The sequence below is a fragment of the Neomonachus schauinslandi genome, chromosome 13 (assembly GCF_002201575.2).
Source record: "Neomonachus schauinslandi chromosome 13, ASM220157v2, whole genome shotgun sequence".
Taxonomy (NCBI): domain Eukaryota; kingdom Metazoa; phylum Chordata; class Mammalia; order Carnivora; family Phocidae; genus Neomonachus; species Neomonachus schauinslandi.
The window spans coordinates 14,340,306-14,366,570 of NC_058415.1; the positions used below are offsets into that span (position 1 = coordinate 14,340,306).

Genomic DNA, 26,265 nt, shown 5'->3' on the forward strand with positions numbered 1-26,265 from the left:
TGTTAACCCAAAACTTCGTAGTGACTCCACCTGTTGCGGGGTCATCGAATGCAATGGCCAAGAAAGAATTCTTGAGACGTTGTATGGTGCAACTTAATAGGTTTATTTAAGTAGCATGGGGATGGGACCCGTGGGCAGAAAGAACTGCACTTTTGCTCTATGAAGCTGGTGGTTATACACTTAGTGCTCAGGAGGGAGGGGATGCGCAGGGAGTATTAGATCACAAATGTCGTCTTTGAATTTCTACTTGTAAAGCTACTTTTGCAAGATTTCTGCTTTCAGTTCTTTAAAAAAAGAAGTGTGATAAGAAGGCCCTTTAAGGTAGCCCATAGTCCCCCTCCCAACCAAAAATGTAACCAATCATTGATAAAACTAGGAGTCAGGGCGCCTGGGTGGCTCAGTTGGTTGAGTGACTGCCTTCGGCTCAGGTCATGATCCTGGAGTCCCGGGATCGAGTCCCGCATCAGGCTCCCTGCTCAGCAGGGAGTCTGCTTCTCCCTCTGACCTTCCTCCTTCTCATGCTCTCTGTCTCTCATTCTCTCTCTCAAATAAATAAATAAAATCTTAAAACAAACAAACAAACAAACAAACTAGGAGTCAGACACTGCCTTCATTTGCGTGTGTGTGTGTCTGCTAAAACTTTGGATATGTTAGCAGAGTCATCTGGGATGTATATACAACATTTAGTCTCAATATTAGCATAATAACTTCCTCTTTGACTTGTAGTCAGGATATCAAGGGCCATTAAGTTTTGGAGGGCCGCTTTTCTAATTTATGGGTGACTTTGTGTTGTGTTTGGTTAAAGGTGGCCGCTGTATGCTTGGCTAAACCTCTGTTTGTAATTTTTACATCGATAGTGGTGGCTCCCAGAACAAATAAGACTAAGGGATAAAACCATGAAGAAGCCTTCCTTGCCTCATGTCTAGCCTTAACAGTATCCTAATTATGAGGAATTGTGGGCAAGTGGGAGATGACTTGTCCTGGGAGAGAAGGGCACCCCCCCCAGTGCATTTTCCAATCCAGTTATAAGGAAGGTGGGGCCATCCATTATCTGCACAAGTTCATAGTTAACCCCAAGGAGTGGGGTACGCTTTCACTTTTAAGGAGCAGTTTTGTTATCCTAGCCACATAGAATTGGTCAAGGTGACAGCTGAGTTATACAATTATTGGAGAGTCCATCCCATTGTCCAGCTGTTTAATCATATGCCCTGGGGTCCCTTTAATTATCCCCATAGAGTAACATGCAGGAAGATTGTCTATATATGAGTTATTATGGCATTTTCTCTGAAGTATACTTCAAGTTGTCTAGCTTAGGCAAACAACAAACATTTATTTTTTAATTTTTTTAAAGATTTATTTATTTGAGAGAGAGAGAGAACATGGGGGTGGGTAGAAGGAGCAGAGGGAGAGGGGGAGAAAGAGAAGCAGACTCCCTGCTGAATGACTCCCTGCTGAATGATGAACTCGAGGCAGCCCTCGATCTTAGGACCTGAGCTGAAATCGAGTTTGACACTCAACCGGCTGAGCCACCCAGATGCCCCAAACAACAATTTAAAGACAATTAATCAAAACTAGAATCTATGGATATCGTAAGGATGCATTATTGAAACATAAATTTTCTCTCTAAATTTACCCTTATTTCCAGGGATAGCCAAATCAGGACTAATTCATCTGTCAAGCAAATCCAGTTTTAGTTTTTTTTAAAGATTTTATTTATTTATTTGACAGAGAGAGACACAGCGAGAGAGGGAACACAAGCAGAGGGAGTGGGAGGGGGGAAGAAGCAGGCTTCCCTCTGAGCAGGGAGCCCGATGCGGGGCTCGATCCCAGGACCCTGGGATCATGACCTGAGCTGAAGGCAGACGCTTAACGACTGAGCCACCCAGGTGCCCCAAAATTCAATCAACTTTTAAAATTCGTTCATTTTAACCTTAGTCCTGACCACACATAAAATTCTTTTCCAAAGATTTCTCTTCACAAACCTTCTACAGCTTTCCTTTTCTTCCTTTTTTTCTTCCTTCCTCCCTCCCTCCCTTCCTTCCTTCCTTTCCTTCCTTCCTTCCTTCTTTCTTTCTTTCTTCCTTCCTTCCTTCTTTCTTTCTTTCTTTCTCTCTCTTTCTTTGTCTCTCTCTCCCTCCTTCCTTCCTTCCTTCCTTCCTTCCTTCCTTCCTTCCTTCCTTCCATCCTTCCTTCCCTCCTTTCTTCCAAAGATTTTATTTATTTATTTGACAGAGAGAGGGAGAGCACAAGCAGGGGGAGCAGCAGAAGGAGAGGGAGAAGCAGGCTCCCCACTGAGCAGGGAGCCCGATGCGGGGCTCGATCCCAGGACCCTGGGATCATGACCTGAGCTGAAGGCAGATGCTTAAGTGGCTGAGGCACCCAGGGGCGCCGATCCTGGCTTTTGTTAAGAAGGGGCAGCTATTTTATTTCGTATTAAGTGTCATATATCTAATCTAGAAGTACTTTCAATCTGAGAGCTGGACCAAGAGCACCAAACAGCCCATTGGTCGGGACAAATGAGAGACATGAAAAAAACAAAAGTATGGAACTCATCTGGTCTGGGCAACTTTCTTTTTTTTTTTTTTTTAAAGATTTTTATTTATTTGACAGAGAGAGACACAGCGAGAGAGGGAACACAAGCAGGGGGAGTGGGAGAGGGAGAAGCAGGCTTCCTGCGGAGCAGGGAGCCTGATGTGGGGCTCCATCCCAGGACCCTGGTATCGTGACCTGAGCCGAAGGCAGACTCTCAACAACTGAGCCACCCAGGCATCCCCTGGGCAACTTTCTTACGAGCTTTATCCATGATCCAGTTCCAAGAGAGAGGTCCCCCATTGCATGAGGACTCTAACTGGGTTATTTATTTATTTTAGGGAGAGAGAGAACATGGGGGTGGGTGGAAGTTCTGAATGGTCACTTTTGGGAAGCACAGCGTCAGATGTATCTTGGATTTTATGCTCACTGAGGGATCATAGCAGGTTATTTAGGAAGAGACCTTACATGGGAGTCCTGAGATTGGCGGCTGTCCTTATGACACGTATGGCCACCCCATGCCCAAGAAGAATACAAGTTTTAATAGAATAGGTAAAACAGTGAGAGCCTGATTCCTGAGCCCAGCAATGTTAGGGTCAAGGTACTAGTATCCAGCCAGGTAGCAGGAGTTTGTCCTTCCCTATAGTATAGCCATAGGCAAGAGGTTCTTTCCTGAGCACTCTGACAAGACATGTTCTGAAGGGTCGTACTATTCAGGACATCTCCGGAAAAGAGCAAGTAAGAAGTAGACACTGGGGGAATAAGAGACTTACCAAATCGCATTGAGGTTCTTGGATTCACTCCATAATCCCTGTCCAGGGCCACCAAAAATGTTGTGTCATCGTTGAGCACAACGACCAAGAAAGAATTTTTGAGACGTTATATGGTGCAGTTTAGTAAACTTAAGTATTACGGGGACAGGACCTGTGAGCAGAAAGAACTGCACTTCTGCTGTATGAAGGTGCTGGTTATACACTTAGTGCTCTAAGGGGAGGGGACATGCCGAGAATGTTACATCATAAGTGTTTCTTTGAATTCCTACTTATAAAACTACTTTTGCAAGATTTCTCTGGTATTTATTATTCAGTTTGATATTAATTATCAGTGAGATATACAGGCAGTCATGAGACCCTTTAAGAATTTAGCAACTAGCTGTATTTGATCCTCATTGGAACTATGCTATTATAGGTCAGCCTTCTGGGCTAAAGGTGAACATCTTTCTGCTTCTATCTTTCATCACACCCACACTCCCAGTCTCTAGGAAACACTGATCTATTTCCGTTCCCTATACTTTTACCTGTTCCAGAATGTCATATATATACAATCATATAGTATATAGTCTTTTGAGGCTGTCTTCTTTAACTTAACATAGTAGATTTGAGATTCATCCATATTGTTGTGTGGGTGAGTAGTTCAGGAAAGATGGACTACTGATTGTTCACTCACCAGCTGATGGATACTTAGGTTTCACTAGTTTTTGGTGATTATGAATTATGCTGCCATATGTATTCATGTACAGGGTTTTATGTGAATAGGTCTTTATTTCTCTTGAGTAAATGTGTAGCGCTGAGATTGTTGGGTTGTATGTTAGGGTTATATTTATAAGAAAGTATCAAACTGTTTTCCAAATTGGCTGTACCGTTTGCATTCTTACCGGCAGTATGAGAGTTCCAGATGTTCTGTGTCCTCATCAACACTTAGGATTTTTTGTTTTGTCTTGTCCTGTTTTATTTTATCTAATTACTTTTTAATTTATTTTTAAAGATTTTACTTTTTTGAGAGAGAGAGGGCATGAGCAGGAGGAGGGGCAGAGGCAGAGGGAGAGGACAAAGTGGACTCTCCGCTCAGCACAGAGCCCAACATGGGGCTCAATCCCAGGACCCTGGGACCATAACGTGAGCCAAAGTCAGATGCTTAACCAGGTGAACCACCCAGGTGCCCCTATTGTGTCCTGTTTTAGCCATAACTGAGTAGCTATATCTCATTATGATTTTAATTTGCATTTGTTTGATGACCAGTGATGCTAAACATCTTTTCACGTGCTCATTTTGTATCTCTGTTTCTTCTTTAGTGAAGTCTTTTTTATATATTGTAGCTCATGGTTTTATTGTTTTGTTTACTTATTACTGGGTTTTGAAAGTTCTTTATATATTGTGGGTACAAATCTTTTATCAGATATCTGTTTCGCAAATATTTTCTGCCAACCTCTGACATATTTTTTTTATCCTCTTAATAGTGACTTTTTTTTTTTAAAGATTTTATTTATTTATTTGACAGAGAGAGACACAGCGAGAGAGGAAACACAAGCACGGGGAGTGGGAGGGGGAGAAGCAGGCTTCCTGCAGAGCAGGGAGCCCGATGCGGGACTTGATCCCAGGACCCTGAGATCATGACCTGAGACCAAGGCAGACGCTTAACCAACTGAGCCACCCAGGTGCCCCTTAATCATGACTTTTGTTGGGGAGGAAGAATTTCCTCTGCCCTTCAAAGTTCTGCTAGCTGAACTAAGAATCAAATGGACATGAGACAGATTAACAGGAGAAAGTCAAATTTAATAGCATACACAGGGAATCTACAGAGACATGGAAATTCCAAAGATAGGTAACATGATTTATGTGAGCTAAGGAGAGGGGTAGGGGTCTGAGGATGCAAAGGGGAGAAAGACCATTATCAGGAAGGTGAGAGAAGATGTTTGGAAAACAAAGGTTGCCGTTTTATGTAGGTAAATATCTAGGTAAAATGGCATCTCTATTAATAGCTGTCTTCCTGGTGTAAGCATGCAATTGTGTGGGAAGTAAAGGGCTTTTCCTGAATCTGCTGGGTTTTGATTGCTTTTAACTCAACATAATGTTCATGCCAAAGTCCCATCTTGGGGCAGCCTGTCCTTGTCTCCTATACTTTCTTTTTTTTTTTTTTTGCTGTCTCCTATGCTTTTTATTTTTTATTTATTTTTTATTTTTTTATTGTTATGTTAATCCCCATACATTACATCATTAGTTTTAGATGTAGTGTTCCATGATTCATTGTTTGTGCATAACACCCAGTGCTCCATGCAGAACGTGCCCTCCTCAATACCCATCACCAGGCTAACCCATCCTCCCACCCCCCTCCCCTCTAGAACCCTCAGTTTGTTTTTCAGAGTCCATCGTCTCTCATGGTTGGTCTACCCCTCCGATTTCCCCCCCTTCGTTCTTCCCCTCCTGCTACATTCTTCTTCTTCTTTTTTTTTTTCTTTCTTAACATATATTGCATTATTTGTTTCAGAGGTACAGATCTGAGATTCAACAGTCTTGCACAATTCACAGCGCTTACCAGAGCACATACCCTCCCCAGTGTCTATCACCCAGTCACCCCATCCCTCCCACCCCACCCCCCACTCCAGCAACCCTCAGTTTGTTTCCTGCAATTAAGAATTCCTCATATCAGTGAGATCATATGATACATGTCTTTCTCTGTTTGACTTATTTCGCTCAACATAATACCCTCCAGTTCCATCCACGTCGTTGCAAATGGCAAGATCTCATTCCTTTTGATGGCTGCGTAATATTCCTTTGTATATATATATATATATATATACCACATCTTCTTTATCCATTCATCTGTTGATGGACATCTTGGCTCTTTCCACAGTTTGGCTATTGTGGACATTGCTGCTATAAACATCGGGGTGCACATTCCCTTTCGGATCCCTACTTTTGTATCTTTGGGGTAAATACCCAGTAGGGCAATTGCTGGATCATATGGTAGCTCTATTTTCAACTTTCTGAGGAACCTCCATACTGTTTTCCAGAGTGGCTGCACCAGCTTGCATTCCCACCAACAGTGTAGGGGGGTTCCCCTTTCTCCGCATCCCCGCCAACATCTGTCGTTTCTTGACTTGTTAATTTTAGCCATTCTGACTGGTGTGAGGTGGTATCTCATTGAGGTTTTGATTTGGATTTCCCTGATGCCGAGCGATGTTGAGCACTTTTTCATGTGTTTGTTGGCCATTTGGATGTCTTCTTTGGAAAAATGTCTGTTCATGTCTTCTGCCCATTTCTTGATTGGATTCTTTGTTCTTTGGGTGTTGAGTTTGATGAGTTCTTTATAGATTTTGGATACTGGCCCTTTATCTGATATGTCATTTGCAAATATCTTCTCCCATTCTGTCAGTTGTCTTTTGGTTTTGTTGACCGTTTCCTTTGCTTTGCAAAATCTTTTTATCTTGATGAAGTCCCAATAGTTCATTTTTGCCCTTGCTTCCCTTGCCTTTGGCGATGTTTCTAGGAAGAAGTTGCTGTGGCTGAGGTCGAAGAGGTTGCTGCCTGTGTTCTCCTTTAGGATTTTGATGGACTCCTGTCTCACATTGAGGTCTTTCAACCATTTCAAGAGTCTATTTTTGTGTGTGGTGTAAGGAAATGGTCCAGTTTCATTCTTCTGCATGTGGCTGTCCAATTTGCCCAACACCATTTGTCTTTTTTCCATTGGACATTCTTTCCTGCTTTGTCAAAGATGAGTTGACCATAGAGTTGAGGGTCCATTTCTGGGCTCTCTATTCTGTTCCATCGATCTATGTGTCTGTTTTTGTGCCAGTACCATACTGTCTTGATGATGACAGCTCTGTAATAGAGCTGGAAGTCCGGAATTGTGATGCTGCCAGCTTTGCTTTTCTTTTTCAACATTCCTCTGGCTATTTGGGGTCTTTTCTGGTTCCATACAAATTTTAGGATTATTTGTTCCATTTCTTTGAAAAAAGTGGATGGTATTTTGATGGGGATTGCATTGAATGTGTAGATTGCTCTAGGTAGCATTGACATCTTCACAATATTTGTTCTTCCAGTCCATGAGCATGGAACGTTTTTCCATTTCTTTGTGTCTTCCTCAATTTCTTTCATGAGTATTTTTATAGTTTTCTGAGTACAGATCCTTTGCCTCTTTGGTTAGATTTCTTCCTAGGTATCTTCTGGTTTTGGGTGCAATTGTAAATGGGATCGATTCCTTAATTTCTCTTTCTTCTGTCTTGTTGTTGGTGTATAGGAATGCCACTGACTTCTGTGCATTGATTTTATATCCTGCCACTCTACTGAATTCCTGTATGAGTTCTAGCAGTTTTGGGGTGGAGTCTTTGGGGTTTTCCACAGAAAGTATCATATCATCTGCAAAGAGTGAGAGTTTGACTTCTTCTTTGCCAATTTGGATGCCTTTGATTTCTTTTTGTTGTCTGATTGCTGTGGCTAGGACTTCCAATACTATGTTGAATAGCAGTGGTGATAGTGGACATCCCTGCCGCGTTCCTGACCTTAGGGGGAAAGCTCTCAGTTTTTCTCCATTGAGAATGATATTCGCTGTAGGTTTTTCATAGATGGCTCTTATGATATTGAGGTATGTACCCTCTATGCCTATACTCTGAAGAGTTTTGATCAAGAAAGGATGCTGTACTTTGTCAAATGCTTTTTCTGCATCTATTGAGAGGATCATATGATTCTTGTTCTTTCTTTTGTTAATGTATTGCATCACGTTGATTGATTTGTGAATGTTGAACCAACCTTGCAGCCCAGGGATAAATCCCACTTGGTCGTGGTGAATAATCCTTTTAATGTACTGTTGGATCCTTCCCCTATACTTTCAAAGTGGAATAATTTTTTATTTTGGTGAAGATCAGGATTTATCAGGAATTTTTGTTCTTGATTGTGTTGTTGTAGCTAAGAAATCTTTGCCTGGCCTAGGGTGTTTTCTTTTAGATGTTGTATAATTCTTGGTTTTATATTTGGACTTATGATCCATTTCCTATTAATTTTTTGGATATCCAGTTGTTCCAGCATCATTTGTTGAAAGGACTTTTTTTTTCTCCATTGAATTCCCTTTGTACTGTGCTGAAAATCAATTGATTATATACATATGTATCTTTCTGGAGTCTATTCTATTCCATTGATCTATGTGTCACTCCTTTCACCAATACCACACTAACTTGACTACTGTAGCTTTATGGTAAGTCTTAAAATCCAATCATGAGTCTTCCAGCCTGGTTTTCTTCTTCAAAATTGTTTTGACTGTTACAGCTTTTTTTGCTTTTTCTTATAACTTTTAGAATCAGTTTGTCAATTTCTACAGAAAGACATTGGTCATTGCTAGAACATAGATATAGTTTGTTTTTGTTTACTGACCATATATTCTGTGACTTTAATAAACTCACTTTTTATTTTATTTATTTGTTTTTTAATTTTAGTTTTAAGTAATCTCTACACCCAATGTGGGGCTTGAACTCACGATTGAGAGTCACATGCTCTACCAACTGAGCCAGCCAGGTGCCCCTCACTTTTTATTTCTAATACTGTTTTTGTAAATCCTTTGGGATTTTCTACATAGACAATGATTTTTTAAAAAAATAAAGACAGTTGTATTTCTTGCTTTCCAATCTTTATGCTATTGTATTTCTTTTTTGCCTTTATTGCACTCCCTAGGACCCCTAGTATGTTTTTGAAAAGGTACAATGAGGGCCCATATTGTTGCCCTGTTCCTGATCTTAAGGGGAATGTATTCATTCTTTCATCAGTAAGTATGATAATTAGCTACAGTTTCTTTGTAGGTGCTTTTTTTTTTTTTTAAGATTTTTTATTTATTCATTTGAGAGAGACAGAGAGAGCGAGTAAGGGCACAAGCAGGGAAGAGTCAGAGGGAGAGGGAGAAGCAGACTCCCCGCTGAGCAGGGAGCCTGATGCGGGACTCGATCCCAGGACCCGGGGATCATGACCTGAGCCAAAGGCAGATGCTCAGCCAACAGAGCCACCCAGGCGCCCCTTTGTAGGTGCTTTTTATCAGGTTGAGGAAGTTTCTTTATAGTTTGCCTAGAGTTTTTATCATGAATGGATGTTAAATTTTGTTAAATGCTTTTTCTGCATCTAATGAAATCAATATATGGTTTTTCTTCTTTAAAACATCAATTTGGTGAATTATATTCATGGATTTTAATTTTGAATCAGCCTTGGATGCCCTTGGATAAAGCCTACTTGGTCATGATGTATATCCTTTTTATATATTGCTAAATTTCTTTCTTTTTTTTTTTTTTTAAGATTTTATTTATTTATTTGACAGAGACACAGCGAGAGAGGGAACACAAGCAGGGGAAGTGGGAGAGGGAGAAGCAGACTTCCCTCAGAGTAGGGAGCCCGATGGGATCATGACCTGAGCCAAAGGCAGACACTTAATGACTGAGCCACCCAGGCGCCCCTATATTGTTAAATTTCATTTGCTAACATTTTGTCATAGATTTTTACTTCTATGTTCATTAGAAATACCAGTTTGTGATTTTGTCTTTGTTTTGTCATGATATTAGGGTCTCATCAAATCAGTTGGGAACTGTTCTTTCCTATTTTGTTTTCTGTTTTCTGGAAGGGTTTGTGTAAAATTAGTGCTATTCCTTTTTTTTTTTTTTTTAAATTAGTACTATTTCTTATTTGGTAGAATTCACTAGTGAAGCCATTTTGGGGCTAGAGTTTTCAACTATGATTAATTTTTTCTTCAATGGGTAGAGAAGTTTTTAGATTATCTATTTCTTCTTCTTTTTTTTTTTTAAGATTTTATTTATTTATTTGACAGAGAGAGACAGCGAGAGAGGGAATACTAGCAGGGGGAGTGGGAGAGGGAGAAGCAGGCCTCCCACGGAGCAGGGAGCCCGATGTGGGGCTCCATCCCAGGACCCTGGTATCATGACCTGAGCCGAAGGCAGACACTTAACGACTGAGCCACCTAGGCGCCCCTATCTATTTCTTCTTCTTTTTTTTTTATTATGTTAACCACCGTCTGTTTCTTCTTAAGCAAGTTTTGATAGTATGCCTTTTCAGAAATGTGTCTATTTTTTTTAATTTTTTTTTTTTGTGAAAGAATACTTTTTTTTTTTTAAAGATTTTATTTATTCATTTGAGACACAGAGATACGGAAAGAGAGAGCGCACGAGCAGGGGGCAGACAGAGGGAGAGGGAGAAGCAGGCTCCCTGCTGAGCAGAAAGCCCGATGCGGGGCTCGATCCCAGGACCCTGGTATCATGACCTGAGCCGAAGGCAGACGCCCAACAATCTGAGCCACCCAGGCGCCCCTAAAATTTTTTAATTATTTGAGAGAGAGGGCGAGCGCGCACACAACCGGGATGGGGGCAGAGGGAAAGGTAGAAGGAGACTCCCTGCTGAGCAGGGAATAGAACACAGGGCTTGATCCCAGGACTCAGAGATCATGACCTGAGCTGAAGGCAGATGCTTAACCGACTGAGCCACCCAGGTGGCCCAGAAATGTGTCTGTCTCAACAAAGTTGTTGAATTTATGGACATAGAGTTATTAGTAAAATTCCTTTATTACTCTTTTAATATCTGTTAGATGTGTCTAGTGCTGTCCCTTCTTTCATTCTTGATATTGGTAATTTGTTTCCTTTCTTTTTTTATCTTCATCAATCTGGCTTTGTGTTTATGAATTATATTAATTTTTTAAAAGAGTCTGCTTTTGGTTTTATTGATTTTTCTCTTTTCAATTTTATTTATTTATTTATTTATTTAAGTAAACTCTACCCCCATTGTGGGGTTCAAACTCATGACCCCAAGATCAAGAGTCGCATGCTCTACCAACTAAGCCAGCCAGGCACCCCTCAATTTCATTGATTTTGGTTTGTATTGATATTGCTCCCTTCCTTTTTTTTTTTTTTTTAAAGATTTTATTTATTTATTTGAGAGAGAGAGAATGAGAGAGAGCACATGAGAGGGAGGAGGGTCAGAGGGAGAAGCAGACTCCCTGCCGAGCAGGGAGCCCGATGGGGGACTCAATCCAGGCACACCAGGATCATGACCTGAGCCGAAGGCAGTCGCTTAACCAACTGAGCCACCCAGGCGCCCATTGCTCCCTTCCTTTTGTTTGCTTTGTGTTTAATTTACTCCTTTTTCCCCCCTGCTTTCTTAAAGTAGAAGTTTAGATAGTTCTTCTTGTTTAATATAAATATTTAATTATATAAATTTCCCAGGAACATTTTTAGCTCCTTTCTATGAATTTTGATGATGTGTTTTCATTGTTGTTCAGTCAAAATATTTTTTTAAGTCTTTTCTTTCTTTTTAATTTTTTTTAAAAGATTCATTTATTTCAGACAGAGATACGTGTATGTGTGTGTGTGCACACACACACACACATTGTGGGGGGCCAGGGGTGGAGGGGCAGAGAGAGAGGGAGACAAGCAGATTCCCCGCTGAGCAGTGAGCTCAATGTGGGGCTCGATCCCAGGACCCCGGGATCATGACCTGAGCCAAATCGAGAGTTGGAGTCTCAACAGACTGAACCAGACAGGTGTCCCCAGTTAAAAATATTTCTAATTTCCCTTGTGATTTACTCTTTGACCTGTAGGTTATTTAGGATTGTTTTGTTTATTTTCTAGGTATTAGGGCATTTTCTAGATATTTTCTGTTTTATTGATTTCTAATTAATTTCATTGTGGTAAAATAACAAATTTCAGGTTTTAAATTTTTTTTTTTTAATTCGTTGAGATTGGTTTTATGGCTCAGAATATGGCCTATCTTGGAGAATGCTCCATGTGTATTTGAAGAGAATATATTGCTCTTATTGGGTGGAGTGTTCTATAAATTTGATAGCCTTGTATCAACCAGGTGTTCTGCTTTACCAACTTTTTTGAAGACTTGTTCTATCAGTTATGGAGAGAGAAGTGTTGAAGTCCCTAACTCTACTTGTGGATTTTTCTCTTTCTCTCTTTTTTTTTTTTTTTTAAAGATTTTATTTATTTATTCATGAGAGACAGAGAGAGAGAGAGGCAGAGGGAGAAGCAGGCTCCCAAGGAGCAGAGAGCCCGATGCGGGACTCGATCCCAGGACCCCGGGATCATGACCTGAGCCGAAGGCAGACGCTTAACCATCTGAGCCACCCAGGCGCCCTCTTTCTCTTTTTTTAAAATTTTATTTATTTATTTTTAAAGATTTTATTTATTTATTTGACAGAGAGACTTAGCGAGAGCAGGAACAAAGGGGGAGTGGGAGAAGGAGAAGCAGGCTTCCTGCGGAGCAGGGAGCCTGATGCGGGCCTCCATCCCAGGACCCCGGGATCATGACCTGAGCTGAAAGCAGACGCTTAACGACTGAGCCACCCAGGCTCCCCTCTCTTTCTCTTTTTATCAATAGTTTTGCCTCATTTATTTTAACAGCCTGTTGTTAGGTGCATAAACATTTAGGATTATTGTATGTTTTTGGAAGATTGATCCCTTTATTGTCATATAATAACTATTTTTATACCTGGAAATTTTCTTTGAAGTATATTTTGATAATAATATAGTGACTCCAACTTTCTGTTGATTAGTGTTTGCATGGTTTTTTTTTTCCTTGTCTTACCTTTTTTTTTTTTTCTTTTCCTTGTCTTAGTTTTAACTACCTATATGTAACGTTTAAATTGGATTTCTGGTATCTTGTGTGTTTTGTTCCAGGTTTTTCTTATTTCTAACACTTCTGTTTGACTTTTTATTATTTTTTTATTTTTTAATTTTTTTAAAGATCTTATTTATTTATTTCACAGAGAGAGATAGCAAGGGCAGGAACACAAGCAGGGGGAGTGGGAGAGGGAGAAGCGGGCTTCCCACCGAGCAGGGAGCCCAATGTGGGGCTCGATCCCATGATGCTGGGATCATGACCTGAGCCGAAGGCAGACGCTTAATGACTGAGCCACCCAGGCGCCCCCCGTTTGACTTATTAAAAAAACCTTTATGAAGATTTAATTCACACAGTATACAGTTCATCCATTTGACGTGTATAATTCAGTGGTTTTTAGTATATCATAGAGTTGTGTGACTGTCACAACAATCAATTTGACATTTTCGTCATCTCAGAAAGAAACCCCATGCCCAATAGTAGTCAATCTCCATTTCCCCCTGAACAACCCCGCCCTTGCTTTCTGTCTTTATCGATTTGCCTATTTTGGACATTTCACACAAACAGAATCATGTAACATGCAGTGTTTTGTGACTGGCTTCTTTCACTTAGCATAATTTTTTCAAGTATATTGTAACACTTATCAGTACTTAATTCTTTTTTATTACTAAATACTCCATTGGAGAGCTGTATATTTTATTTATCCATTCATTACTTGATGGACATTTGGATTGTTCTGCTCTTTTGGCTATTAACAAATAATGCTGCTGTCAACATTCATGGACAAGTTTTTGTATGCATATATGTTTTCAGTTCTCGTGTATGTGTGTATGTGTTTGTATGTAGAGAAAGAGAGAATTGGGGTTCCTGGGTTATATGATAACTTTATCTAACCTTTTGAGGAACTGCCAAATTATTTTCAAAAGTGACCATACTTTTTTACTTGCCACCAGCAATATGAAGGTTCCAACTTCTCCACATTCTTTTTTTCTTTTAAAAGATTTTATTTATTTGACAGAGAGAGACACAGCAAGAGAGGGAACCACAAGCAGGGGGAGTGGGAGAGGGAGAAGCAGGCTTCCCGCCAAGGAGGGAGCCCAACGCGGGGCTCAATCCGAGGACCCTGGGATCATGACCTCAGCTGAAGGCAGACGCTCAACCGACTGAGCCATCCAGATGCTCCCTTCTCCACATTCTTACTGACACTTGTTATTATCCTTCTTTATGATAATATTCATTCTAGTGCTGTGAGGTGGATGTCATTGCAGTTTTGATTTGCATTTCCCTGATGTCTAGTGATGTTGAACATCTTTTCATGTATTTATTGGCCATTTATATATCTTTTTTTGGTAAAATGTCTATTCAAATCCTTTGCTTATTTTGGAGTTTTTTGTGTTTTTATTATTGAGTTATAAGAGTTCTTTATGTAGGGGCACCTGAGTGGCTCAGTTGGTTAAGCATCTGCCTTCGGCTCAGGTCATGATCTCAGGGTTCTGGGATCGAGCCCCAAGTTCAGCTCCCTGCTCAGCGGGAGCCTGCTTCTCCCCTCCTCCCGGCTTGTGCTCTCTCTCTCTATCTCTGTCACTGTCTCTCTCTCAAATTAACAAATAAAATCTTAAAAAAAAAAAGTTCTTTATGTATTCTAGATACAAATCTATTACTATATTTGCAAATATTTTCTGCCACTCAGTGAGGTTTTCTTTTTTTTTCTATATTAATAATGTCCTTTGATGTACAAAAGTTTTAAATTTTTAAAAATTCAGGTATAATTGACCTATAACATTATATTAGTTATAGTAATGATTCGATATTTGCATACATTGCAAAATGATCACCACAATAAGTCTAGTTAACATCTGTCACCATACATGGTTACAAAATTTGTTTTTTCTTGTGATGAGAACTTTTAAGATTTGCTCTCTTAGCAACTTTCAAATATGCAATACAGTTAATATTAACTGGGGTTGTCATGCTGTACATTACTTCCCCATGACTTTATTTATTTTATAACTGGAAGTTTGTACCTTTTGATTTCCTTCTTTTTTATGTCTGAATAATATTCCATTGTATATTTTACCACATTTTCTTCATTCATTCATCCATCAGTAGAATCATACGTTATTTCCATTTCTTTTTTTTTTTTTTTAAGTAATCTCTATGCTCAATGTGGGGCTCTCTATGCTCAATGGGACTCATGACCCCAAGATTAAGAGTTGCATGCTCTACTGATAGCCAACCAGATGCCCATAAGTTGTTTCCATTTCCTGGCTATTGCAAATAATGCTGCAGTTAACCTGGGGGTGCTTGTATCTGTCCAAGTTGGGTTTTTATTTTCTGAAGATAAATACCCAGAAGTGGAGTTAATAGATCATATGGTATTTCTAGTTTGGGTTTTTTGAGGAACGTCCATATTGTTTTATATAGTGGCTGCACTAATTTACATTCCCGCCAGCAGTGCACAAGGGTTCCCTTTTCTCCACATCCTCACTAACACTTATTTCTTATCTTTTTGATAACAGTCATTCTAACATGTATGGGGGATATCTCATTGTGGTTTTGATTTGCATTTCCCTGGTAATTAATGATGTTGTGCATTTTTTTCATATATCTGTTGGCCATCTTTTTTAGAAAAGTCTCTATTGAGATTCTTTTCCCATTTATAATCAGATTGTGTTTTTGCTATTGAGTTGTGTGAGTTCATTATATTTTGGATATTAACCCCTTCTCAGATAGTATATATGATTTGTAAATATTTTCTCCTATTTAGTAGGTTAGGTTACCTTTTCATTTTGATAGTTTTATTTGCTGTGCAGAAGCTTTTTAGTTTGATGTAGTGCCACTTATTCATTTTTTATTTTTATGCTTTACTTTTAGTCTTAAATCCAAAAAATTATTGCTAAGACCGCTATTAAGGAGCTTATTGCCCATGTTTTCTTCTAGGAATTTTATAATTTCTGGTCTTACATTCAAGTCTTTAATCCATTTTGAGTGAATTTTTGTGTATGGTGTAAGATAGAGGTTCAGTTTCATTTTTTTGCATGTGGCTGTCCAGTTTTCCCAGCCCTATTTATTGAAGAGACTGTTCTTTCCCTATCGTTTGTTCTTGTCCCCTTTGTTGTAAATTAATTGACCATATATGTGTGCTTTTACTTCTGGGCTATCAATTCTGTTCTAATGTTGTAATGTAGTTTGAAATCAAGATGTTTGACATCTCCAGCATTGTTCTTTCTCAGGATTGCTTTGACTCTTTGGAGTCTTTTTTGGTTCCGTATAAAGTTGAGGATTGTTCTATTTTTGTGAGAAATGTCATTGGAATTTTGATAGGCATTGCATTGAATCTGTATATTACTTCGGGTAGTGTGAACATTTTAACAATATTATACAAATATGTACAGAATATTCCATCCCAAAACAACAAAATACAATTTCTTTCTTTTTTTTTTTTTTTAAAGATTTTATTTATTTGACAGAGAGAGACACAGCGAGAGAAGGAACACAAGCAGGGGGAGTGGGAGAGGGAGATGCAGGCTTCCCGCAGAGCAGGGATCCCAATGCGGGGCTCAATCCCAGGACCCTGGGATCATGACCTGAGCCGAAGGCAGACACTTAATGACTGAGCTGCCCAGGCGCCCCGAGAATACACTTTCTTCTCAATTACACATGGAATACTCTTCAGGATAGTTCATATGTTAGGCCACAAAACAAATTTTAAAAACTTAAGAAGACTGAAATCATATCAAGTATCTTTTTCAACCACAGTGCTATAAAAGTAGATATAAATTACAAGTACAAAAGTGGAAAACTCACTAATTTGTGGAATGTAAACAGCATGCTACTGAACAACCAATGGGTGAAAAAAGAAATCAAAAGAGAAATTAAAAAAAACAAACCTTAAGACAACTGAAAATGGAAATAGAACACACCATAACTTATAAGATGCAGCAGAAGTAGGTATAAGAGGAAAGTTCATGGCAATAAATGCTTACATCAAAAGAAGAAAAATCTTTTTTTTTTTTTAAAGATTTTTATTTATTTATTTGACAGAGGGATTGCGAGAGCAGGAACACAAGCAGGGGGAGTGGGAGAGGGAGAAGCAGGCTTCCTGCTGACCAGGGAGCCTGATGTGGGACTTGATCGCAGGACCCTGGGATCATGACCTGAGCCCTAGGCAGACACTTAACAACTGAGCCACCCAGGCACCCAAGAGAAGAAAAATCTTAATCTAATTTTACATCTCGAGGAACTAGAAAAAGAACAAGTGAAGCCCAAACTTAGTAGAAGGAAGGAAATAACAAAGATCAGAGGGAAAAAAAAAAAAAAGAAAAGAAAAGATCAATGAAACTAAGAACTGGTTCTTCAAAAAGATAAAATAAAATTGACAAATCTTGCATTAGACTCACCAAGTATAAAAGAGAGAAGACTCAAATAAATAAAATCAGAAGTAAAAGAGGAGAAGTTACAACTGATACCACAGAAATACAAAGGATCCTAAGAGACCATATGAACAAATGTATGCCAACAAATTGGAAAAATGGATAATTCCCTGGAAACATACAACCTACCAAGACTGAAACTTAAAGAAATAGAAAATCTGAACAGACTAATTGCTAGTAAGATTGAATTAATAATTAAAACCTCTCCCAAAACAAAAGTCCAGGACCAGACAGTTTCATGGGTTAATTCTGCCAACATTTAAAGAATTAATACCAATTCTTCTCAAATTATTCCAAAATAAGGAGAAGAAGGGAACACTTCCAAACTCATTTTATGAGGCCAACATCACCCTGATATCAAAACCAGACAAGGATGCCAGAAGAAAAGAAAATTGCTGGCCTGTATCCCTGATGCACATAGATGCAAAAATCCTCAACAAAATATTAGCAAGCCAAATTCAACTCTCAGTAGATGCAGAAAAAGCATTATACAAAAAAATTCAACATCTGTTTATGATAAAAACTCTCAACAAACAGGGTATAGCGGAAATATACTTCAACATAGCAAAGGCCATATATGACAAATCCACAGCTAACATTATACTCAGCAATGAAAAACTGGAAGCTTTTCCTCTAAGATCAGGAACAAGACGAGATGCCCATTCTTGACACTTTGATTCAACATAGTACTGAAAGTCGTAGCCAGAGTAATTAGGCAAGAAAAAGAAATAAAAGGCATCTAAATAGAAAAGGAAGAAGTAAAACTGTCACTGTTTGCAGATGACATTTTTAAAAGCTTTGAGAAAGTAGAGAAATCCGGGGTGCCTGCCTGGCTCAGTTGGTAGAGCAGCCCTGTTTATTTTATTTCATCAAATAAATCTTAGGCAATCAGTAAAAAGTAATGCTTGATTTTTTCCCCCCCACTTATAGTGTTAAATGTTTACAAAAGTCAGTGAAGGATTCTTATTACATAATGTGTAGAGCATGTGCCTGTGAACTTGAAGTTTGTGCAAAATGTGGAAAGAAGGAAGACATTGTTATTCCGTGAGTATTTTTTTTTTTTTAATGTTTGGGATTTATTCTTTTAGTAATTGATAATGTGGATTTTCTTTTGAGGAAACATCTGGTAGCTCTGAGAGTCTTAAGGTGCAGTATATCACACTGACTTAGACTTCTTTTTTTTCTACCTAACAGGAAAAAGTCTTAATTATTCATTACATTTTTCTATCATTATAGTAAAAATAAAACTTCATATTTTTAGGAAATTAAAATATTTATCCATGCAGTTCACATCCATCAGTCATCACAGAAGAATTTACTCATTATGCAACTACTTTTCTTGAATGGACATCATGTATTAATTTCTTTGAGCCTACTTTATTGACCACAGTATTCTAATTGGTTGGATCTTGACTGAAGTTAGTCTTCAAGGATCTTTTTCTCTATACTTATTTTACAAGACTCCTATTAATCAGGAAATATAGTATAAAGTTCTTTTCAATCTACGGGTAAATAACAAAAGCCTGAGAAATAAATAGAAGTTTTTTTTTTCATTTTTAGGTTTAATAAAGAATCAGAGAAGACGGGAAATCCTGAAAGTAATCTGCGTTCCAACCATAGAAGTTGCAGAAGAAAAGAAGAAAGTGATGATGACTTAGATTTTGATATTGACTTAGAGACAAAAGACAATCAAGTGGATTAATATATTAAAAGTCAGTTTGGGGGCGCCTGGGTGGCTCAGTCGTTGGGCATCTGCCTTTGGCTCAGGTCATGATCCCGGGGTCCCGGGATCGAGTCCCGCTTCGGACTCCCTGCTCGGTGGGAAGCCTGCTTCTCCCTCTCCCACTCCCCCTGCTTGTGTTCCTGCTCTCGCTGTCTCTCTCTCTGTCAAATGAATAAAATCTTTAAAAAAAAAAAAGTTTGAAAATATGAAATTCTGAATGACTTTTGACTTTTGACAGTTTTACACAAAAATACTATGGAATCCTAATGAGAAAAATAGCAAAAACCTATAGAAAACAGGCAAAAGTCACACATGGACAATATAAATTATGCATGATACTGGATAATTATAAAACTTTCATCCAGAGTTTTCTTATAATGAATTTTTAAGTAGCATATGCTAGAATACCTGCCAAAATGAGTATTAGGGTATCATATTGCAGTTCATGGGAACTATTTAGAAAAGTATACTACCTAATATCAAACTAAACAAGATTCAGAATTATTGGTTGTGTAAGAACTATCTCGTGGAAAAATCAGTGCTAGCCTCAAAAATTGGTCCTCATTAAGTACCTTTTTATAGATTGATCTCAAGTAAATGGCCCAAAGAACAAAGCCCCCTTACTTATAAGCTTGCTTGTTATAAAAAGCTCATTATTTTATTTTTAGTTTTTAGTTTTTAATTTTCTTTTTTTAAGATTTTATTTATTTATTTGACAGAGACAGTGAGAGAGAGAACACAGCAGGGGGAGTGGGAGAGGGAGAAGCAGGCTCCCCGCGGAGCAGAGAGCCCGATGCGGGGCTCCATTCCAGGACCCTGGGATCATGACCTGAGCCGAAGGCAGATGCTCAACGACTGAGCCACCCAGGCGCCCCAAAAGCTTGTTATTTTATTACTGTGTTTCATTCCATTGTCTTTACTTACCACAATTCATTTCTCCTCTCTAATGTTGAGGGACATTTGAGTTATTTTAAAATTTTCCCACTACAAAGAGTACTGCTGTGAGCATTGTTATATGTGTTTCTTGGTAAACATGTCTTGTTTCTTGGTGCATATTTCTATTAGATATATATCTAGTAGTGATACAGGCCATCCAGCTATATGCATATGCATCTTCTGATTACTGTATAATGCCAAGCTGTCTTTCCAGAAGAATTGTTATCTCCTTTCCCTACAGCAATATATTAAGAGTTCCAGTGCTCTGTATCCTTTCTAACACTTGATCTTTAAATTTCTGTCAGTTTGATAAGTGTGCAATGTATGTCTTTGTCTTATTAATTTTGTAATTTATATGTATATGTATGCATATATATACATATACACACACATCTATGGATGGACACTTAGATTGCTTCCATATCTTGGCTATTGTAAGTAATGCTGCAATAAACATAGGGCTGCATATATCTTTTCGAATTAGTGTTTTTATTTTCTTTGGGTAAATACCCAGTGGTGGAATTACTGTATCATATAGTATTTCTATTTTTTAAGTTTTTGAAGAACCTCCATACTGTTTCCCACAGTGGTTGCCCCAACTGCCATTCCCATGGACAGTGACAAGGGCTCCCTTTTCTCCACATCCTCACCAGTACTTGCTGTTTTTTGTCATTTTGAGAGTAGCCATTCTGACAATTTGTGAGATGATTTCTCTTTGTGGTTTTGATTTGCATTTCCCTGATGATGCGGGATGTCCAGCATCTTTTCATGTGTCTCTTGGCCATCTGTATGTCGGCTTTGGAAAAATGTCTATTCAAACCCTCTACCCCTTTTTAATCAGATTTTTTGTTTAAAAATATAAAATCAAAACATTGAGGAAAATGGACACATAAATGGAGAAAGATAAAATAAATGGAGAGAGGTACCATGTTCATGCTGGGGAAGTCTCAATATTTTAGTTTACAGTCTTACAGAAAGTTTCCCATAAATTTGGCTTACCTTTTGCATATAAACTTATTTTCTGGACAAGGTAACTTTTGTGGTTCAAGAGCCAACTAAATCATTAGTCCTAGCATAAGTTCTTTCCCATCTGAATGAATCATAACTCCACAGATTACGTTCTCAGGAGAGAAATTTAACAAAGAGCATCACCTAGTGACATATCCTAATATCTGCATTTCTGTCTTTAGTGCTAAAAAAGGTTTTGTTTTGTTTTCTTAAGCAGACATAAATTTAATTGTTATATTTCGTTTGTTTATTTTTTTTTAGGAATTATTTTGTCTAATCTAAAAATTTCTTTTCATTGGAACTCAACATGGATCTAAATCCTGCCGTGTCACTTACGAGCTGTATGTCTTGGTACAAATTAATCTTTGTGTGCCTTGGTTTCCATGAGGTTGTTAGAAGGATTAAATGCATTAATATGTGAAATGCTTAGAACCCGTAAGAACACTATACTATTACTATTTGATTATATATTAATTGGTAATGAATTAAAATTAATTAGTAACGAAGACAGCAATTTAGTTGTTTGCCTACATTCTGCAAGTTATATATGTAAATATATATATATATATATATATAAATTCCATATATGTATTTAGGAAATGCAGAAGGTATATATATGGAATTCTGTTGCTTGCAGATCCATGCTATCTGGTGCCAGAGTCTTTTTTTTTTTTTTTTTAAGATTTTATTTATTTGATAGAGACAGCGAGAGAGGGAACGCAAGCAGGGGGAGTGGGAGAGGGAGAAGCAGGCTTCCCGCTGAGCAGGAAGCCCGATGCGGGGCTCGATCCCAGGACCCTGAGATCATGACCTGAGCCGAAGGCAGACGCTTAACGACTGAGCCACCCAGGCACCCCCCAGAGTCTGTTGGTATTACCTACTGTACTATAGTACCACTCTAGCACACATCAAAAGCAGTTCCAAAGGTAAATAGAGAAAACTATATTAGATGGAATGTCCTCCATGGCATGAACTTATTTGGTGACTACAAAGGCTTGGAATAATAATGACAACAATATGATAATAGCATTCATTCAACAAATAATCACTGAGCACCTTACGTGTGCAAGGGTGCTGTACAAGATACGTGGGGTACAACAACGAACAAAACAAAGATCCTTATCCTTTCAGAGATAACTTTTTAGTGGTTGGAGACAGACAATAAGCATTGAACATAAGAAGTAAATTATATTAGAAGGTGAAAGTGCTGTAGGAAAAAATAAGGAATGGTTGGGTGATTGGGAGTCTAAGGGCTTGGATAGCATAGGGATGAGGGTGTACAAATGGGTGGGAAGTGGGCTATGATTTTTTAAATGAGGTGCCCAGAGAGACATGTTGGGGAAGAATGTTCCAGGCAGAGGAACCATTGTAAGATTTTGCCACGTATGTTCAAGGAACAGCAAGGAAGGAAAGGAATGATTAAACCGGAGAGTCATAAGACATCAGAGAGGTAATGGATGGCCAGATCATGTGAAACCTGCTTTTAAGAGGTTTCTTCTTTATCTTTGGTTTTCAGCCATTTGACTGTGATATTCTTGTTTGTGACTTAAGGTTTTCTGAATTCTTCCGATCTGTTGGTCACTGTCCTTAAACAAGACTTGGAGAGTTGCTGGCCGTTGTTTCTTCAACAGCTGTTTTTCTCTCTTTTCTCCTTTCCTTCTAGGACTTCACACATACCTTTAGATTTTTTTGACTGTGTCCCTTGTCTTTCTCATGCTCTGCTTTCTTTTTTTCCATTTGTTTTTTCCTTTATGTGCTTCAGTTTGTGTGTGGTTTCTGATTTTTAAAAAATTTTTAAATTTTATTTTAGTTTTTTTAGAGGCAGAGAGGAGCAGGGCTTAATCTCACAACCCTGAGATCATGACCTCAGCCAAAATCAAGAATTGGGTGCTTAACTGACTGAGCCACCCAGGCGCCCCTGTTTCACTTTTTTAAAAAATAATCTCTATCCCACTGTGGGGCTTGAATTCACGACCCCAAGATCAAGAGTCACATACTCTACTGACTGAGCCAGTCAGGTGCCCCCAGTTTGTATGTTTTCTTTTGGCCTTTTTTTGCGTTCAATAATTATGTCTTCAGGGCGCCTGGGTGGCTCAGTCGTTAAGTGTCTGCCTTCGGCTCAGGTCATGATCCCGGGGTCCTGGGATCGAGCCCCCATCGGGCTCCCTGCTCGGTGGTAAGCCTGCTTCTCCCTCTCCCACTCCCCCTGCTTGTGTTCCCTCTCTCGCTGTCTCTCTCTGTCAAATAAATAAATAGTCTTTAAAAAAAAAATAATTATGTCTTCTAGATAAATAGGATTAAGGTGTTGAGTGTGCTTTTAAACCCAGCTAATAAATTGCTAATTTCAGATCCTGGATTTTGCAGTTCTCAAATGTCCATTTGATTCTTTTTTTATTGATTATAACTGTTGAAATATTCCATGTTACCTATCTTGTGCATCTTTTTCTCTTTTTTTCTTTGACATATTCATCACAGTTATTTTGAAGTCCTTTTTCAACTTTTGTTTGCTTTTATTGATTATTTTATCTTAATTATTGGACACTTTCTCCTGTTTTGCACATCTAATAATTTTTATTACATGATAGAAATTGTGGATGATACATTATAGAGAGTTCCTCTAAAAAACAAATTACTGCAGATCAACTTGATCCTATCAGAACTTGGGTTTAGGCTTTGCTGGGGTGGTCTGTTGCAGTTTCACATTTATTTCTAGAGTTCCTTATTCCTGTGTTTTACTTCTCCAGTATTGTCTTTATTCCTGGGCATGTAATCCTGGGGTCTTAACATGGGTAAGGCCAGACTCCAGCACTGCGTGACCTCTGACATCTCTGGCTGGCTCTAAGCCTCTCAGCAGCTGTTCTCTGCTAGGACTCCTTGAGTTGTGCCCTGGGCTTGTGCGGCTTTGGAGAGTAAGGAATGACCAGAGAAGCAGAAAGAGAACTAAAGATGGGTATCTTGGAAGGCAAGGGGCATGTGGATTAAGTGCTGATTGTATCCTGATACTGTTCAAAACTACGCCCTCTCCATGATAAGCTCATCGAATGTTCATCATGACTCTGTGTAGTGATAACGATCATTATCCAGGTTAACAGATGAGAAATGAAGCTAAGTAATTTGGCATAAACAGAAAAATATTAGGTCTAGGTTTTGAACCTATACAATCATCTGATCCCAGAACCCATTCTGCATATTAGGGTTAGTATGCATGAGAATAGCATGTGTGTTGCTGACAGGATAACTCCACTGTTTTCCATACTATTATCCTACCAGGACTCTGCTGACAGTCCTCTGTCATGCTTTCATCTTCCGTTATTTCACACAATTCAGAGCTTTTTTCTGAAGAACGTTGGGTCTCAGGCATCATTGGAGAGTGCTCATTGCTGATGCCCTTGAATTCAAATCACTTTTTTATACTCCATTCCATGACTGTTGATTTCCACATTTGAGTCATAATACCTTTAATCTTTCTAAGCAGGTGATGCGGCTTTATTGTGAGGCCTACTTGCATAATGGAAAGAATATAGGTGTTTGCAAGCAGTTCTGAATATATCCAGTAGGTTGTATTGGGAAGGTATGTTGCAGTGATTATCTTTTAATACAGTAATAATTATTAAGAGAAGAAAAAGAAAGTTGTTATATGTACTTGGTACGAATGTTTTTCTTTTATCACGTAAGATAAACAGCAGTGTTCTGAGTAACTGTTGTTCAGTTTTCAGGTGACTAAACTAAGCTCAGAGGTTAAGTAACTTGCCACAGTCAGAAAGATAATAAGTAATAAACCTGGGGCACCTGGGTGGCTTAGTCAGTTAAGTGTCTGCCTTTGGCTCAGGTCATGATCCCAGGGTCCTGGGATCGAGCCCCACGTCGGGCTCTCTACTCAGCGGGGAGTCTGCTTCTCCCTCTCCCACTGCCGTTCCACCTGCTTGTGCACTCTCTCTCTCTCTCTCTCTGTCAAATAAATAAATTAATAAACAATCTTAAGAAAAGGTAATAAACCTAAGATTCAAACCAAGTCTATACGGCTCCAAAGCCTGTATTATTTCAATCACATTTATGCAAAATTACCCATATTCCATGTTCCTACACGTTTTTTTCCCCTTATGTGAAATTTGTAACAACATTAACTTGAACGCACCTCTATCCCTTCCTATCTCCCTCTTTCTGGGTCTTTTCCTTCCCTTGTAACATTAGTTGTGTACTGAATGATTGCCCTGTTCTAAAGCTACATTTTTTTTTATTATAGAAAGTTTATAGATATCCTCCATATAACTTGTGGCATAGAATTTTGTCACTCATGATGTTTTGATTTGTGTGTAATATTGAATGTTGCAAGACCATTTCCCACAGTTTTTTACTGGCAACCCTTATGGAGTCATGGGAGTACGCTGGGATTACATACTCAGCTGTATACTAATGAGTCCCACAATTCCATCAATAATTATACAGATGGAAATAATTATGCATTCTCAAATCTCTTACATAAGACTTTTTAAGGAATTAAAGTACCAGACTTTCAAGAGATATTACTACATAAAATTACACATGAAGTTGCACCTTTTATTTCTATATAATCTTAAAAATGAAAAATTTTTATAATCTTAAAAATGGTTCTTTTCAAAGGAAAAATGTGCATTATCATAGAATGTACAGTTGGTACTTGTACTAATATGGAAGATTTAAGGGACACCTGGGTGGCTCAGTTGGTTAAGTGTCTGACTCTTGGTTTTTAGCTCAGGTCATGATCTCAGGGTTGTGACATTGAGCCCTGTGTTAGGCTCTGTGCTCAGTAGGGAGCCTGCTTGAGATTCTCTCTCTTCCTCTCCCTCTACCCCTCCCCCCAACCTTGTGCAGGCACGCTCTCACTCTCTCTCTCTCTAAAAAAAAGGAAGATTTAAAAATATATATTGGATATAAAAATACAAATAGTACCTAAGTGTTCAGAAGTTGACTAAGTGATACAATATTTTATCAAAATTTGGCTTAGAATTTTCTGTAACCTCTAGAAATATTAATTTGAAGTATATAAATTAAATTTTGTATTAAATATTTAAATGTATATTATTAAATACTACTTAAAATTATATTTTTCATTTTTTTAAAAAAATATATATTTTTTTAGTTTTAAGTAATCTCTAAACCCAATGTGGGGCTTGAATTTACAACCCCGAGATCAAGAGTCACATGTTCTACCAACTAAGTCAGCCAGACACCCCAAGTTTTTTCATTGTTTTAAAGCAAATCAAATGTCTTTGAACTC

General features: G+C 38.5%; 1 protein-coding gene across 2 annotated transcripts in view; it reads left to right on the plus strand.

Annotated features, from left to right (window-relative positions):
• The window catches only part of C13H9orf85 (chromosome 13 C9orf85 homolog), a 72,089-nt gene extending 53,041 nt beyond the window's left edge, over window positions 1–19,048 (plus strand). Inside the window, exons 3-4 of one of the 2 annotated variants that reach the window (XM_021694425.1) lie at window positions 18,272–18,385; window positions 18,902–19,048. In XM_021694425.1, the coding sequence (XP_021550100.1) occupies window positions 18,272–18,385; window positions 18,902–19,043 (256 nt within the window). In that variant the 3' untranslated portion in view covers window positions 19,044–19,048. The remainder of the gene's footprint in view (window positions 1–18,271; window positions 18,386–18,901) is intronic. The other variant, XR_002480575.2, reaches the window with a different exon arrangement.
• The last annotated feature ends 7,217 nt before the right edge of the window (window positions 19,049–26,265 follow it).